The following is a 17,267-nucleotide window of genomic DNA, read 5'->3' as shown; positions in this document are numbered from 1 at the left end:
TCATCTTATGGGCCTCCCAGAGTGTGGAGACATGCGCCACCAAACCCTTGTTTTCACTAAAATATTGTTGTATACCTGTGGTAAGAGCTGATTTGGTACCTTCATTTTTAAGTAAAACGTAATTATTCTCCAATGACAAACTAACAGTTGTAGGGGAGAAGATAGCATCTAGTGTGATTGGGGCATGGTCTGACCAGGTCACATTTTTCCGTGGCAGCGGCAGGTTAGTGAAGAGTCAATCGATGGGTGTATGAGTGCAGTGATGGGGATAGTAGAAGCAGAACTGTTTCCCCATGGGTTAGTGAATTTGCCAATTATGATAAAGTTGGTGCCTTCTAATCAGTTAAAGAATACAAAAACAAGAAGGATACGGGACTTTAACAGCAGCGGATTTGTAAGTTATCATATACCTTTTATTTCTTTCATTAGGAAACAGTTAAAATATACATGCCTCTTCCCTTATACCAAGTTTCAGGAAGAGTTAATCAACATTGATAGCATACATGGGCTAGATACATTGTACACATTACATATGATGAGATCATTTGACGCGTTTCGCAGACTGTGTCCGCTTCCTCAGGGATGTAATTGGTACAGGTGGTAGATGTATCAGCACTACAACATGTACAAAAAACACAATAATTACAGCTTTAATATACAATTAGTACAACTCTATCATATACATCAATTCTTCAAAACAATCAAATTATTCTCTACATATCAAAAGTTGTTGCATTCAACAGGATGCTTACTTTCTTGGTATGAAGGTAGGCAAGAGGCAGAATTAAAAGCACAACACACAGAGATGGCGGTGTCCCATATGTTCTCCACAATGACATTCAGTACTTCCCCAGATTTTAATGTAATGATCACTCCATTATGGAGTGATAATAAATAATTATCTCCAAAAACTAGATTCAATCACTATAAAAAAAAAAAAAACAAGTATATAGGTGAGATGTCCAAAATTCTCTGTATATATGCATATAAATTATATATATACACACACACCCATATATATTTCCATATAAATATGTGTAACCCCATATGTCCTATGTCATTATTTTGGAAGTTGCACGGCTGGTTTCAGGTATCTATGACTTTATTATCCCATTATAACCCAAGATGGGACATCATTCAAGGGATTCTTTTTATTTAGAAACACCAAAACTCTACTATTCCCTTTTGCTATAAACACTATAGCTTCACCACTTCATAGAAAAAACATTATATCATATGCACAATGTTAAAAGCACATCAGGAAACGGGGGAGGGGGAGAATTTTCTTTCCAAGAATGTTATTTAATCATTTAGTATTACATTTGACATTAGTACCCAAAGTCATATAGCCATTCCAATATCAAAGTCCCCCAAGTATTGAAGTTCCCCAGGAATATCACAAACAAATAGGATAAACCAAGGATCTATTGGTATTATAATACAATGTTACTACCAAGTATTGTACCAAAAAACATCACTGTACTCACTGTGATTCCATCCATAAACGGACTTGCACTTAAATTGTAAGAAGAACCGCCATTCTCTGTGACACCTAGGTGTGTAAAGTTGTGAAATTTCAATCCTGCCTTTTTACCCCCCCTCCCCAATGTAAATTGAGTGTGGGACGGCGTCCTCACATATTGCGACGGCCAGAAATGACGTCACGCACGCGGAGGGTGGATATCTGGTATCCATGGAGCCCACAGAGAGAGGTTTGCGTTCCAGGAGCCAGATACTGTAGCCAGGGGGAGGGGGGAGGAGGGAGGGAGAGAGGAAAGAAAACACAGACAGCCTTCTAATCAGTTGTCTAAAGGCCAGAGAGTGTTGCAACAATTGTGTAGAAGGGGAAGATTTGAAGACGGTGAGTCTATCCTGCGTTGGGGAGAATATTAAGTTAAAATCCCCACCTACAACCAGAAAGGTATGTTCTAGAAAGGTGTGTACTCCCCTAAAGTGACAATGTTTTGGAAAGGAAGTGGGTTTGACCCACGTTCGGAGCGTATAGGTTACACAGGGTGATAGGAACAACCGGTGGGGCCCCATGTAAAAAAAGGAATCTACCCTCTGGCTCAATAACAGAGTGGGATAATATGAGTTTAAATGAGGCTTTCAGAAGTATTGCCACACCTGCTCTTTTCTTGGAGGGCAAATTAGCCATGTAAGCCTCAGGGTAGATTTTAGAAATAAAGATAAAGGAACCTGAATTATCAAAGTGAGTCTCTTGTAGGAAAATGACCACTGGAGACAATCGCTTAAACTCTCTAACCCTTAACACTAAAAGACAAAATTCTAGTAACCGTTGGAGACCTGGGAGGCGGCAGCAGTCCCCTTTAATAAAGCAAGGTGGCCAAGTATGGTTGGCCAGGTCACTATCCAGGCCAAGGTAAAACATGGTAACCGTTGGAGACCTGGGAGGCGGCAGCAGTCCCCTTTAGTGAAGCAAGGTGCCCAAGTATGGTTGGCCAGGTCACTATCCAGGAAAAGGTATAACATGGTGGGATGTCACTCAAAAAAGAAAACAGGGATCTGGGAGGGATTAGGAAAGCCCATAAGGGGGAGGAGCATTAAATAAAACCAAACAGAAAAAATTAATCAACAAACCTTCAGTCGCTTGTAAGCGACCAAGGAGGGTCTGTCACCAGCTGGTCCCCAACACACCCAATGGGGGTCCAGGGAACAATATAGCCTGGTGGGCGAGCATACCCTCCCCAAGGGGCAGAGGGCCCTGGGGGCCCCAAAAGAGGAACCATAAATCCTGAAACATATCATCATTGTATTGGTAAGTGCCGACCACTTACAATGTTTCAGTGCTGAGGAAGGCCAACTGCCTAGCTTAAGCCAGACGCAGCGGGAAGACCCCCCCCCCCAGAACTGGGATGTGGGCCAAGCATGTAACAACAAGCTTAGATTGTTACCTAAGGCAAAGGCAAAATATTAACTGTTTTAGTAAACAATAGTAAGGCAAATATGAGTCATCATATAAGCAAGAGAAATAAGCATCTCATGTCAAATAAAGGATAAGTATAAGTCACACAGTAAGGACTAGTTGGTCACCTGGAAGGATATCAGCTTCATGATTCAGAAAGGCGCTCAGATGGTGATGGAGAGTGCTGAAATCTGCGCTGGGATCTCCTCTTAGATGCAACTGCCTGCCACGGGGGAGAATGAGGGCATGGAGGGTCCTCAAGTTTCCAGCCTGGAAGTTTAGAGTGAATAATTTGCAGATTTCTGCAGAAGGTTAAAAGGTCCTCCTGGTAACAAAGCGTAGATGTTTTCTCATCACGGCGAGCAGAAAGGCTTAAGAGAAAGCCCCATCTGTACGGTATACGATTGTCCCTGAGCACGGTTAGGAGAGGTTGCAATAGACGATGTTGCTGCAAGGTATGCCACAATAAATCTTGATAAAGCTGAAGAGAAGCACCATCAAATTCAAGATTGCACAAATTTCTGAACTCCGATTGCCATAATCTCATCTTTCACACTTCCGTCAACCAGGTGGCATAGAACATCTTGCAGCCTGGACGCTTTGCCAGGTTGTCTGGAGGCCCTGTTGATTTTAATCTCCTGAGAGGAGGGGCAACCCAATATACAATTGAAGAACAATTGTAGAACCAGCTTTAAATCTGTATGCTACGTAGCCTCGGGTAGACCCTGAACTCTGATATTATTCCTGTGACTTTTATTGTCCAGGTCCTCAAGGAGACGGTAGAGATCCCTGAATTTTTGAGTACCTTCCAGAGAGTTGTGCGTGAAGGCCTCAATGTCCCTTTTAGCTTGCTGGACATTTTCATCTAAGTCAACCACTCTACCTGCCAGGGACTGCAAATAGGTGCACAGGGCTCCAATTTCAGAGTGGCAAGTAGCCTGAACTTTGGCGACCAGTTGCTGAAAATCCGCCTTGGTGGGCAAAATCTGGAGGTACTCTTGCCATGGGAGACAGGTGTTTTCACCCATAAAGGGGCATCCTTGGGTATGCAGCCGCGAGTTCATTCACAACAGTAGCGCTGGGACACACTGAAGCTCCTGCTGGAGAGGAGACCACTGGGGCATAAAGGGGTGGGCAAGGAGTGGGAGACCCCAGGGCTGGAGTGCTGTGGGTGGGGAAAGATACCCCTTGCCTGAAAGCCGCTGGAATCATCTCTCCCAATGGGGTGGTCTGCGAGGTTGGGGACCGTGACAGTTCCCTGTGAGGAGATACATCAGGGGAAGAGGAGCCCTAAGAAAAAGCATCAGGACTCACCAGACCCACTGTTAGGGAGCTTGGAATCCCTGGATGCAGTAGGAAAGAGGCTGGAGGATCCTGCTGCCGTTGGTGGCAAGTAGCAGATGCCTTGTGTGGATCCGATGGATGGGGATCCTGGTTCCTCCTGCTGCCATGTGTGAGGAGGGGAAGATGGCGCCATCTTTGAGGCAGACGAGGGATCCGCGAAATAAGCCCGAATAGAGGGCTGATTGGAGAGGAGCTGCAATGCTGGGTTAGGGGGAAGCTTCCCCACCTTAGCCCTGTGTGCTTTGCCCACGGATATCCTAGTAGATGGCCGGAATTTGGTGGATGGTAGTCGGCGCCAATGGTGCTCTGGAACTAGACAGCCATCTCCTGTGCCCGCTAAGCCACGCCACCATCAACTTTTTTTATTTATTAAAGATTAGGGTGATAAAGTCCTGCAAAAGAAAACTCTATTTACATTGAAAAAAATAAAAAATTAAATAAACAAGTAATTTTGTAATGTAAGGTTATTAAAAATGTAGATGGGAAGATCTGTGGAACTTTCAAGTGTGGCTCTTGTAACCAGTGTGACTGGATCCTAGAGAACCAAGCACTCTACTATCCAATGGCACTATACACAAATATCACTATCACGTGAATTGTCATTTGCCAGGCATTATCTGTTTAATCACCTGTTCTTGCGGTAGGTTTTAAGTAGGGAAAACCAAAAGACGGTAAACGTATTTACGAACACCTGTATTTGATTAAGAATGGGAACATGACTACCCCTGTTAGTGATCATGTCGGGACAGTACATCAGTTTGATACACACTGCATCACTTTTGCTGCCCTGGAGCAAGTACCTTCTAGCCCCAGGGCAGGTGATTTCGATAAAAAACTTTTACAATCAGAAACTAGGTGGATTTTTCTCCTAAAGGCCAATTACTTTCCTGGCTTAAATGACACTTTTAGCTTTAAACCATTTTTGTGATTGTTTTAATATGAGATAATAAGCTCACCCAAATTATTTCCCGTCATATTATGTACATACTTGTCTACAACGTACATATAGACCTTAGCTATATATCTCACAATCGTATATACTAACAGTTTTGTTGGGGGTATTAGTTCGTAAATGTAAAACGAAAATATATATGTATACTGTTTCAATGTAAATGTAAAGTTTTACCAGTGATGTTACAAGACATATACTGCTTCTGTAAAATATATTGTTTCTGTATGTTTTCCATATTGGATGTTTAAAAACAATTTTGACAGCTTGCAGGGACGGGAGCACTCAACATTGAATGGGTGCCCCCTAGCTATGCCCCCCACCTTTCCTGAGTGTGGGGTTCAGCCTCCACGCATATCCCCGTCTTATCAGCTGAAGATCCCCCTCCTCCTCTCTGCTGGATGACGGGGGCTGGAGGGCCGCCCCTCGGGCTCTACGTCATCCTGCTGGCTCCTGTGGTTTCCATGGACGCCGGCTAAGTGCACGTGGGGTCTGGGGGAGGTCCTGTGAACGCCGTCCTGTATATGGAGCGGCGTTCTCTTGAGCTTCCTGCTCCCCTGCACACGCACAAGCACTCGGAATTCTGTCAATTCTGTCTGTCTAGCAGCTGCCATACTTTGTATCTACAACCACTACTCTGCACACCTGGAGTTTGCTAGCACCTTACTACAAAGGTAATACCTAATAATGTTTAGCTCTTGAAACCACTCATAATAAGCTTTGGGATTTACAAGACACACGTATTACTCTTTAAGGTTAATCCATATCTTATATCCATATAATTTTTTTTTCTTCTAGATACTTAATGCCATTTCATATTTATTACTACATTGTTTCCTCTGCTGGGGAGATTTTCTTCATTCTAAACATTTGCAATAAGCGGAATATATCACTTGACAAGAATCATGTGAGCCTTAACAAACTAATATTATATTATTGAACTTTTATGAATTTGTAGGCAATAACATAATGTCTAATATTATTCTAGGACTTTTAAAAATATAGATCTATTTAATTAGATGTATTTATTTATAATCTAACTATACACTGATAGATATTAGAGTATCTTGCGACCAAAATTTTGCTTAGAAAATAGTCAATATTTATGTAATATTAGAACATGTATATGGAATACATTGAATTAACAACCAAATTTTGATTGATTTAGATACATGTACTACAAGGGCTAAACATATGTTGTCAAACTACCACCCCTGTGGAAGCCTAATGAGGCAAAACGCATCGGGTACAACCATCAATATGATCCAATTGGTTATTAAACTGTATGGCAATGTAACGTATATGAATTGTTTTTGTTGAGATGAAGCATGTCTAGTGCCCCATAGGGCCAATTTGAGACGTGGTGGTCCCCAAGATCTTATTGTGGTCCAACCTTAAACCTGTCAAATCAATTTTATTGTATGTTGTAATTTGTGACCTTCTTAAGCCTAATATGTACACTCTGCACCACAGGAAAATATTGTGGCACATGTTGAATTAATTTACTTTGTATATTTGTATGATTATTAATACAGTTCTCGCTTCTTGTGCTAAAAACCCTGCTTTTCTTTCTTTCCTCAATATTCTTGACAATTTATACTTAGTTCTCTGAAGAACACTTACTAATACATACCACCACCTACACCTATTAGTTTAATATTAAAAATGTACAATTTATTCTGCAGTCCCTGTAATGAAAAAATAATAATGCAATTTACAACCTGGAGGCATTCTGTACCAGTGATGTACAGAAATACCAGCGGAAAGTCCAATAGCAGTTGGGAACCTGCCAATAAACATCTCCATGTAAACAAGAAAATGAAAGGGAATCTCTATTACAAAGCAGTTTTAACAAAACTAGTGTACCGGTCAGAACCTTTTGTCTCTCCAATAGGAAAGATTTTCCTTCAGATCCTGCACCTGACAGTTCGACAGGTTTTTACACGAGCTGACAATTGCTTTAAGGCTCCAAGGATTAAAAAGATGTTTTAGGGAAGTAAAAACTCCCTGACACACTATTTTTTTACAAGGTTGAATTTATGTATAAAAAGGCTTCAAAAACATAAAACTAGGACACCATTAAAAAAAACTAACAATTTTTAACATGATGTTTATTATTGATAGAAAGCAAAGCAGGTGCTTAAGCATTGTACATTTTTCCTTCAAATGAGTCAGGGATGTAGCGCACAAATTCATTAGTGAAGACAAAATGCCACCTGATACGGGCATCTTAAAGTAACCAGGTGACCTCCCCAACATAAAAAATATCATGTTATAACACAATTAAAATAATAGCTAGGCTGCTCAAGATAATCTGCAGCACATGGAAGACATGGTAGCTATAGATTTAGCTGATCAATTCTTTGGTCTTGATTGCACAGGCACAAGGATTCTAGCAGAGTTTCCTAAAACTATCCTTGGCTTCCAATCAGAACTCTTGTAACGTGTTCCGAAAATAAGACAGGGCCTTATATTAATTTTACCTCTGAAAATCTCATTATGGCTTATTTTCAGGGGATGTCTTATTTTTCTAATGTACAAAAAAATCTATAGAAAGATACCTCTGTGTTACCTGTGACCTGTCAAAATCACATATTTTTTCTGGTATTTACAAGAAGTCATAAAAAAGAATGGACAAAAAATGATTACTGCAAAAAAAAACACAGCTTCATAAGCAAACAAGTGCAACATAACAAGAAAATGTGCTGACAATTAACATATGACTCATGGAGTAACATGCAGACACAGAAATCAATATAAATCTCAGTAAAAGCAAAAACAATCAATAAATATGCATTGCTGCTAATAAATGAAACACTAGCAACAACCCTTTGAAAAGAGAGTCCACCAACCTCTTATTAAAGTTGTAGTGTCACACTAGAGTAGGTCATAACCACCCTGTGATTTCATGACCCCTTGCTCCAGTGCTTTTTAAAATCTCCTGCTCTCTTCGTCCTCTTGGTATCCCTCCGCGTACCACGAGCTTGCACTCGTCGTCGATAGGGCTTACTTTCTGGGTAGGGCTTATATTTCCCTCTAGCATGCTAGGATTTATTTTCAGGAAAACAGGGTACATGGATTCTCAATGAGTGACACCAAGGAGCCCAGAACGGGAGGGCATACCTGGTCTTTGTGTTAATAGGGCTCAGCAACTGGTCTTTCCAAACTACCAAATGCCTGCAGATCCAATGGCAATTTTGAGCTTAACTGACTGATCTATTGATAATAAGGGACATAGCTGGCACGTAAAAAAAAAAAAAAAAAAAAAAAAAAAATATCTTTGTTTACCATACAGTCTTAAATGTGTGTATTTTAAATATCAGCTGGGGAAAATTTTGGATGGTTTCTAGGTATGTGGTTGGTGCCCTCCCACTGGCTGGTGTACCAGCCAGGAGCTTGCCCACTATATACCTTGTAACCATCTAAAATGTTCTCTAATTACAATTCAAGCTTCACATGTGCTGGCAGTATAATAGTTCCTTTACATAAGGAATCCAAGTTAATTGTAAGTACATAGTTTTTTGTACCTGCAACACTTTTGATTGTGATTTACCAGAACATATGTGCACTTCACAACCAATTCATGTTCAGAAATCAGATGGTACTAATCAATCTGAAAGCACATTTTACTCTCCTTGGGTGTGCCAGTTCTTTTTTTTTTCTCCACCAAATCCTGACTTTACCTAACCCACCCTCTCCCTCCGCAGATTCATACTTATGGAAAGGTGAAGCAACCAGGAATGGTCTGTAAGTTTGCTTACATTTGCCATTTTTCTTCTCTGCTTAGGCTTGTGCATGAGCGCACCAGTGGGCTAGGGAAGGTGAGTGTTTTTATAAAAAAATAGAATGTAAATGTAAATTTCTCTAATAGATGTTTCACCCTTACTGTTAGCATTTCTGTCTGTAAGAGCTACATGTTCATAATGTACATGCCTACATTATGACACAAAAACTTTTTGGCGACCTAAATCTTTTTCTTGGACTGGCAGGTAAAGTCCACTTTAAGGCAGCCATTGAGCTCTACAATGAACATACTATTTATGTAGCTGTACATTTCAGCTTACCTGAGTATTTTTTCCTTACTAAAAAATAAAAATAATGTATTCTATTTAAGTTGGGTGAATATAAAAAACCATACATCATATCTATCTCTTATATTCAGCAGCTAACACACTCCAAGCAAAAGCAGACAATTCGAGTGGCCGATTCTACAGCTGTTTTGTAAAACAGCAGGGAAATCAGACTACAGGTAGTCCCCCAAGTTAAGGACATCCGACATACAGAGGACTCCTAGATACAAACGGCCTTCCCTGCTTGCTCTTGTGCAGGACGGAGGCTTGATAGGGGGGAGGGTGTGGCTCACATGACTTGCAGAAGAAATCTTTTGCTAAGTACAGCTGAGACTGAGCTCTTCTGCAACATCTTATAACTCTTTAATGAACAAGACAAACTCTGCAGTTGTTTCTTTTTGTGTATCAAAGCACAGCTTGCTACAGAAAGTAATGAATGTAGAGGCTCCATAAAGTTTTTTTTTTTTGCTTTGTGATTAACTCACAGTGAGGATTGTATACAGTAACTGACACCATGCTGTTATGTTATGTTATGTTGAGACAAACATCTGTCCTAATTGCATTTATTAAATAATGTACCTGTTTCAACTTACATACAAACTCAACTTAAGAACAAACCCACAGTCCTTATCTTGTATGTAACCCGGGGACTACCTGTACACAGCTAGTCAGTGGTGGGCACATTCACTCTGCTGCTCTACTGGCAGTAGAGTTCTCAAAAACGCCAGCATGCTGTTTGGAACTCCTTTTGTTGCCAATGAGCTTGGCTTTACAACAGAAGTTTAGTCTGCAAATAATCAAACTCCTGGAAATTATTGCGATCTGGAGTGTATTTAGCTGCAGCTGACAAAGGGCTATCAGCTAGCCGTGATCAGAATTGTTGTAAAGTTACCTACACATAGCTGTAGCTTAAGAAGTGCCTGCTTCCTCACCACAACATTCCCCCTTAAAATAGAAATAAAGTTAACTTTAGGCAAATAACCATTTTATTCTGCAGAGACTCTGCTTTCAGAAAATATATGAATTTGTGGAGGTTTTATGTAATCGTCAGACCTAAAATGTGAATTTCAACATATGTGCAAGTAAAAAAAATGCAGTGCAGCAGAAAGGGTCAAAATGTTAATGAGTAATATTTTACACAATTTAAATACATTCAAAATACACATTTCAAAGCTTAAAAGCAAAAACTAAATACATAATTGGCCCAAAAAATATTCTATTTTAAAACTAAAAGCTTGTAGATGTAAATTATTTTGCGTATGAGAACCAAGGTCACTCTTTGTAGGATAACACTGGCCCATGTATACGTATCCTTGTATGGCAGCCAAAAGGGACAGTGCTGGGAACCCCAGGGTAGATAACATGCTTTCACTAATGCAAACAAAATTTCAGCAAAAAGTAAAACTGCAGCTTCAGAAATTGAAACAAATTTAAGATCGCCGTATAAAGACTAGCTAATTCTTCTTTATCACATTGGTCAATACAAGCCTTCAAAAACTCAGCACAAAATTCTTTAAGTTCATAGCTGAATGTATTTCCTGTTTAAGCAGATGAGACAAATTTGATTTCACCACCAAATTTGATTTCACCACAGATTAACCAACATAATTAATCTCACCCAAAATGGGTACAAAATCCAACAGAGAAGGGGGAAAAAAAGGGGGTAAAGTTAACACTAGAGTAGTCAGGCAAAGCCAACCTATCAGCATTTCCTAACCAAAACACCAAAATGCACAGTTGATTAGTTTGCCATGGGTTTAAGTAACTTATGCAGAAACTCACCAATGTTATCAGTGCTGCAAAAGTGGTTAATGACTAAAGGTGCGTACACACTTCCAATTTTTATCGTTCCAATCGAACGACGAACGATCGATTGGGCAAAAAAATCGTTCGTAAAAAAGTAACCAACGACGCCGACGAACGAGGAAACTCATTGGAAACCAACGACCGGACCGGCGGATCGGATGACGATCGTTGAACATCGTTCGTGTGTACGGTCGTTCGTTGATCGTCCATGGGCTGAGCATGCGTAATGAACGAACGTTCGTTCACTTTCCTGTCGTGCACATAGTTCCTCTATCGCTCAAACGATCGTATCTATTGTGTGTACAATATCTACGAACGATTGTGTCGTTATCTCTATGTGCAGGATCGGTGCTATACGATCGTTCGTAGATATCGTGCAGGATCGTTCGTCGTTCGTTTTCCAACGATAATAATTGGAAGTGTGTACGTAGCTTAACACTATGGTCCTCATACCTCCTACACATCCTGATTATAATAGGCTACTTGTAAATTGATAAGGCTTGCAAAACACTAGCCAGCCTCAAAGGAACATGTTACTGTCATTTTTTTATATAACCAGAAGATGGCATACAGTCCCATTTTACAAAGAAGGCCAAAGACCCTGGATTATCACTGACTGATTTAATTAGGGTGGTATCATGCTTCCCTTATCATCATTTAGGCTTCCTGAAAATGTGACAATGTGATACATTTGTAGAACAGTACTTTGTGAAACCTGCAGATATTTGTGTTACTTTTCCCCAGGTAAAGAATGAACTTTACCTCTTGCAAGTCATCTAAATGTAGAAGTCAGAATCAGAAGTTATTTCAGTTTCAGAAAGTGGGCATGGATTATTATGAACCTTGAGCAAACTTAAGCCTAAAGCCTGGGTCTCGAAATTAAAATGAGGACTAACATAGGAGACGCCACAAAGTGCCATCAATTTATAACTGACAGTAAAAGTCTGCAAGTTTACACTAATTTAAATATGATTTGAGTGAGGACTCACAGGTCACAGGGTTTTTTTTTTCTTTTCCTTTTAGGATGGAATCACTAAATAGAAAAAGTGTCCGTATAAATATGTTGTATCGGAGAGAAAGGTACTAATGCTTTTTTCTCCTCCTATTTATAAATTACATACACGTTTGTTTTGGGTGAGATAATAAGTAAATGGTTATAGTAGATAATTGTCACTGAGGAATATATGGGGGAGAGTGGGGAAACAGTTGAAATACAAAGATGAACCAATTAGGAGTATATACTGTGTAATGAGATACTAATTTTAATAAAAGAGAGAGATTAAGCAGTATGGAGAAATACTAGAAGTCAGGATAGACATATATAATTAAAGAAATTTCAAGATTGTGTTGTATAGAGATTATACTGTTCTGTTAGAATCTGTTGGAATATGAACAATATATGACATTATATACCGTGTTTCCCCGATGATAAGGCATCCCCATCAAATAAGCCACCCCCCGATTTTTGCTCAAACAATTAAAATAAAGCACCCCCCGCAAATAAGACACCCTCCAATACCTGATACTGTGTGCCTCTGTGTGACTCCTCGATGCTGGCTGCAGTGCAGTGTGAAACTGAAAGTAACTTCAAAGGACAAGCAAGCTGCTGATCCCTGCCCTAACAGAGTCTGTTACCCGGCCGTAGAAGCCAAAAAAAAAGTGAGTCAGTGATCAGAAGCAGACAATCAATGGCACATACGGTAGTGATCAGAAAGGGGACAATCAATGGCACATGAGTGATCAGAAATGGGACAATCAACGGCACATGAGTGATCAGAAAGGGGACAATCAATGGCACATGAGTGATCAGAAATGGGACAATCAATGGTACATGAGTGATCAGAAAGGAGACAATCAATGGCACATGAGTGATTTTCAACAATAAATGTGTACTGTAGTCTTCTTCATGGAAAAATAAGACATCCCCCTGAAAATAAGACCTAGGGCATATTTTGGCATTTCAAAAAATATAAGACAGTGCCTTATTATAGGGGAAACAGGGTATATATTGGCTTATTTGTATGATTAAAATAAAAACTAATAAAGAAATTGAAGCAAAAAAACAAAAAAGGCTGCAATCTTCCGAGGAACTGCAAACATCAAAATTAGTTAAATTAAAAATCTAAAAAAAGAATTTGAAATTTATGTAGTGAGACATTCATTTCTCTACATCATCCTTTTAAATAGAAATCCACAAAATGGTCATAGCAGTTTAGATAACAGTAAAATGTCTTAACAAAGACATTTGATCCACTAATAAAGTTCAATGCAAGAAATATCTGCGACACATGCATAAAAACCTCAGTGACGTATAAATCTATTCTCCATTAAGACTATCTGCTCAACCAGCAACCAGTTTATTGATTTATTGCCGGAACAACTAGTCTTTTAGATGCTCTACATAAGGGAGCCCGAGTAAAAAACAAACCTCTGATGAAAAAAATATGTAAGTTGCCACTGCTGACCTCCTAAAAATGGCAGATTACTGGCAGCAAGGTTTTTATTTTTTTTTCAGGTATTGAACTAGAACAAGTAACCAGTTATGGTATTCTTACTTCAGCGTTTGCATATTGTTTTGCGAAGCTCTGAAACTTTCATCTTAAATTGGCTAAATATTTTTTTGTTTTGGATGACAAAGCAGCCATAGCGTAAGTTAAAAAAAACAAAAAAAAAAAACTGTCCCCTGCCTGCTTGATTTTTAAGGATCCTTGGTCTCTCAGTAGAGGTATGACACACATCCTGCTTAATAGAACTATAAGTTTTGCAATCAGCAAAGCTCATGTTCCCTGATTCCAGAGCTTTAACTTTGACTCATCGGGGAGTGTGTAAAACCTCAGAAAAGAGATCACAGCTTTACCTAGAGAGTCATTCTTTGCAGATTGCTGACAGAACACAGAATTTTTTTTAACCATTTTAGGGAAACCAAGTCCCATTACTTTGAAAACCTTTTGCTTGTTCAACACTGAAAGTTTAGCTGTAATGTAAAACCATTAGATCAGCATGACAGCTAGACAATTTGCATTTTTAGGAGATGTCCGCCATAGCAGCCAATATATTACTCTAGGTATAGGTTATAAATATGGTTTGCTAGAAAAAAAAATGCTAAAATATTATTTATTATTTCATTTCCTGGAGTAAGAATATTGCTATTTCTGTTTTTTGGAAAACATGAAACGAAAAAGGTTCATAACTCAAATTTCCTCCTGTCTTATCTGGTGCAGGAGAGAGGAGTGATAAAACAAAAGAGTATTTTATGAAAATGCAAGGTGTTTTTTGTCTTGATATTGATAAGCCTCCCTTGGAGGAGGAGTGTGGTTTAGCAGAAGGCTGTGTCCAGAGTCAAGGCTCTGAGTCACAGTGTAGGAAAATGCAGCTCCAGACACAATATAGTCTAAGTCCTGTATGCTGATTTCACATGGGAGGCAAAACCGTTGTAGACAACATGCCCCTGCCAACAGAAAAACAGAAAAACTTTTACACATTTTTTTTTCTCCATGGATTGCTATTAGGACTTCACACTGATCTGTTTCATGGAAAATGTAACTCTGATATAACCGAACCTCAACAAGGTTACCCCGGCTCAGTGGGTTCATTCTGTCACTTAGTTTGGCACAATGGTACACATTACTGATCAAATATAGGAATGTGGGTAAATATTATAAAAAGCTGTGAAGAGATGTGTGTCTTTCATTACTTGTGATGCAAACACAAAAAAAAGTTAGTGTGTTAAAGTGAGAAAATAAAAAGCAAAGAACAAAAAGCACCATTCATTTTTACAGAGAAAACTTAAGAGTTTTCCTCTAGATTGGTGAAACTATGCTGTTTCTTTCCTTTCATTATGCATTATTATTTTGGAAGGTCAATGCTAAAATAGATTTTTTTAAAGTGTGTAAAAATAACTTCTTGTATCACTAGAGAGAGCATCCCTCAATTATGTTTTAGTGACACATTATATTATTTTCCTATTTTTAGTAGAGAAGGGCATAGATAAGGTATCTGCTAGGTTTTTACTGCTATCTGTGTAACCTTTTGAAGTGACAGTTGTCATCAGGATAGCAAAAGTAATGATCCTACTAATTACACAGACAAATACATAAACCTTACAATGGTTCTAAACCATGCACGTTAAACTGGTGGTTTGCCAAGACATATATGCCCCCCTTGGTCCTTTTTTGCAGACCATAATAGGTTTAGGGATGGTGTTGACAGGCTTTTGTGTTTAATTGGTTTTGCATTTCCATACAACAATGTAGGCATACAGAAGCTGCTTTGAAGCAGGTAAACTGCAGGTCATATTAACCAGTCCAAGAATGTGTTTTAAACTGTTCCCATCAACACAGACTAAAGCCTGCTTACAAAGACCTTTAACCCACTGAGCGGTATTAGGTATTTGGCTACTTCACTACGTCATAAAATATTCTGGCCACTTTCTATATAATTAGCATAAGTTTAGTTACTAAAATGATTCAACTGCTGTATTTGAGGTTGTCTCACCCTATTTTACACCTGAAGCAGTTTTAGCTGGAGCTGCATTCTGTATTTAGGCTTTCCCACATCTACAAGTCTCATTTCCCTCATTTTGGATCTGACAGCTTTAAAGGTTAGGTAATAGAAAATGAAGTCTCACAGTGATGTTTTAGGATTCTAAATCATAACTGGTTAACCATAAGGTGGAGCACAGAACTAGACTGTGCTGTAAAGGAGGCGCTTTGAAAAGCAAAAAACAGAAAGACGAAAAAACACCCTAACCATTTTCTTCACAGCATTTTCCTGCTAATTACATGCATGCCTTGATTGGAATGAAGTCTTGAAGCCTTTAAAGAAAGTTTGTATACAAAAAGGAAAGGGAAGGGCTGCACTATCTAGGAACACAGGCTCTATGCAATGGCATTAATACAGACAGGAGTAATAACACGAGTAGTAGTAGTAGTAACACGATTCAGATTGTTTTGTTTGATGCTCATTGTAACGTGTCATAACAAACAGTTTGCTATATTCATCTGAAAAAAGAATTGAAGTTAGAGCCCTTTAGGTGACTTTGCAGTTTCTGCTAATGTTAAATGTTAGGCCAGTTACTGGCAATGACATGGGACCATCAGGAGTTCTTTCTTTAGTCTAAAATCTCCCTCAGACTTGTTCCTTATCTGCCCTTATTAATTTCTCCTTAACCTCCAAAGGCAGAGTATTAAACAAGTCCTCTTCCACCACAAGTCCACTGCGTTTCAGGAGGTGGCAGTCTCCTAACTCTACTGGTAGACATTCCAGTCTGTTGCCACGCAGTTCCATCTGGGTCAAGTTAGTGAGCTCACCCACTCTGGAAGGCAGAGACTGCAGAACATTGTTCCCGAGGTTGAGGGTACGCAATTTTTTGCACTGGAACAGCTCTGGAGGGAGGTTCTCAATCTGTGGAAAAGTCAAGAAGTTAGCATAGATAATAAGAAAATCCGCCCCTACCTGTCCCGAGACCACCAAACTTCTTGTACATGTTCTTATCATCTCCCGTCTGGACTACCGTAACATCCTTCTCGCCGGTATTCCACTAACCCAACTCTCTCCTCTACAATCTATCATGAATTCTGCAGCCAGACTCATCCATCCTTCCCTCCGCTCCTCTTCTGCTGCATCTCTTTGTAGTTCTCTCCATTGGCTTCCATTTCACCTTAGAATCAAATTCAAGCTCCTGTGCTTTGCCTTCAAATCCCTACACAGTTATTGTCCCACATACATTTCTGACATGGTTAAAAAATACTCCCCCTGCCGCTCTCTCCGCTCCTCCAATGACCTACTAATGACTTCCTCACTCATAACCTCATCACACCCACGGATACAAGACTTCTCTAGAGCTGCCCCGACTCTCTGGAATGGTCTTCCTCGTCCTATTCGGCTTGCTCCTACTTTCTGCTCATTTAAAAGAGCGCTCAAAACCCATTTTTTCAAACTTGCCTACCTGTCTTCTTCTGTCATTTGAAACCACCACTACTTCCCACCACTACATATCTCCCATCCTATTGTGTGTGAAATTCCCCCACCTACTAGATTGTAAGCTCTTCGGGACAGGGTCCTCTCCTCCTGTATCACTGTCTGTTTTAGTCTGTCATTTGCAATCCCTATTTAATATACAGCGCTGCGTAATATGTTGGCGCTATATAAATGCTGTTTATTAATAATAATA

General features: G+C 39.6%; 1 protein-coding gene across 3 annotated transcripts in view; it reads right to left on the bottom strand.

Moving 5' to 3' along the window:
- Positions 1-388: 388 nt before the first annotated feature.
- The window catches only part of LRRC8A (leucine rich repeat containing 8 VRAC subunit A), a 53,383-nt gene continuing 36,504 nt past the window's right edge, over positions 389-17,267 (bottom strand). For all 3 annotated transcript variants that reach the window (XM_072430668.1, XM_072430666.1, XM_072430667.1), the window contains one exon: positions 389-16,498. In XM_072430668.1, the coding sequence (XP_072286769.1) occupies positions 16,223-16,498 (276 nt within the window). In that variant the 3' untranslated portion in view covers positions 389-16,222. The remainder of the gene's footprint in view (positions 16,499-17,267) is intronic.

This window comes from Pyxicephalus adspersus, chromosome Z (assembly GCF_032062135.1).
Source record: "Pyxicephalus adspersus chromosome Z, UCB_Pads_2.0, whole genome shotgun sequence".
Taxonomy (NCBI): Eukaryota; Metazoa; Chordata; class Amphibia; order Anura; family Pyxicephalidae; genus Pyxicephalus; species Pyxicephalus adspersus.
The sequence above is the reverse complement of the archived record's forward strand: the minus strand, read 5'-3'. Positions and strand labels throughout refer to the sequence as shown.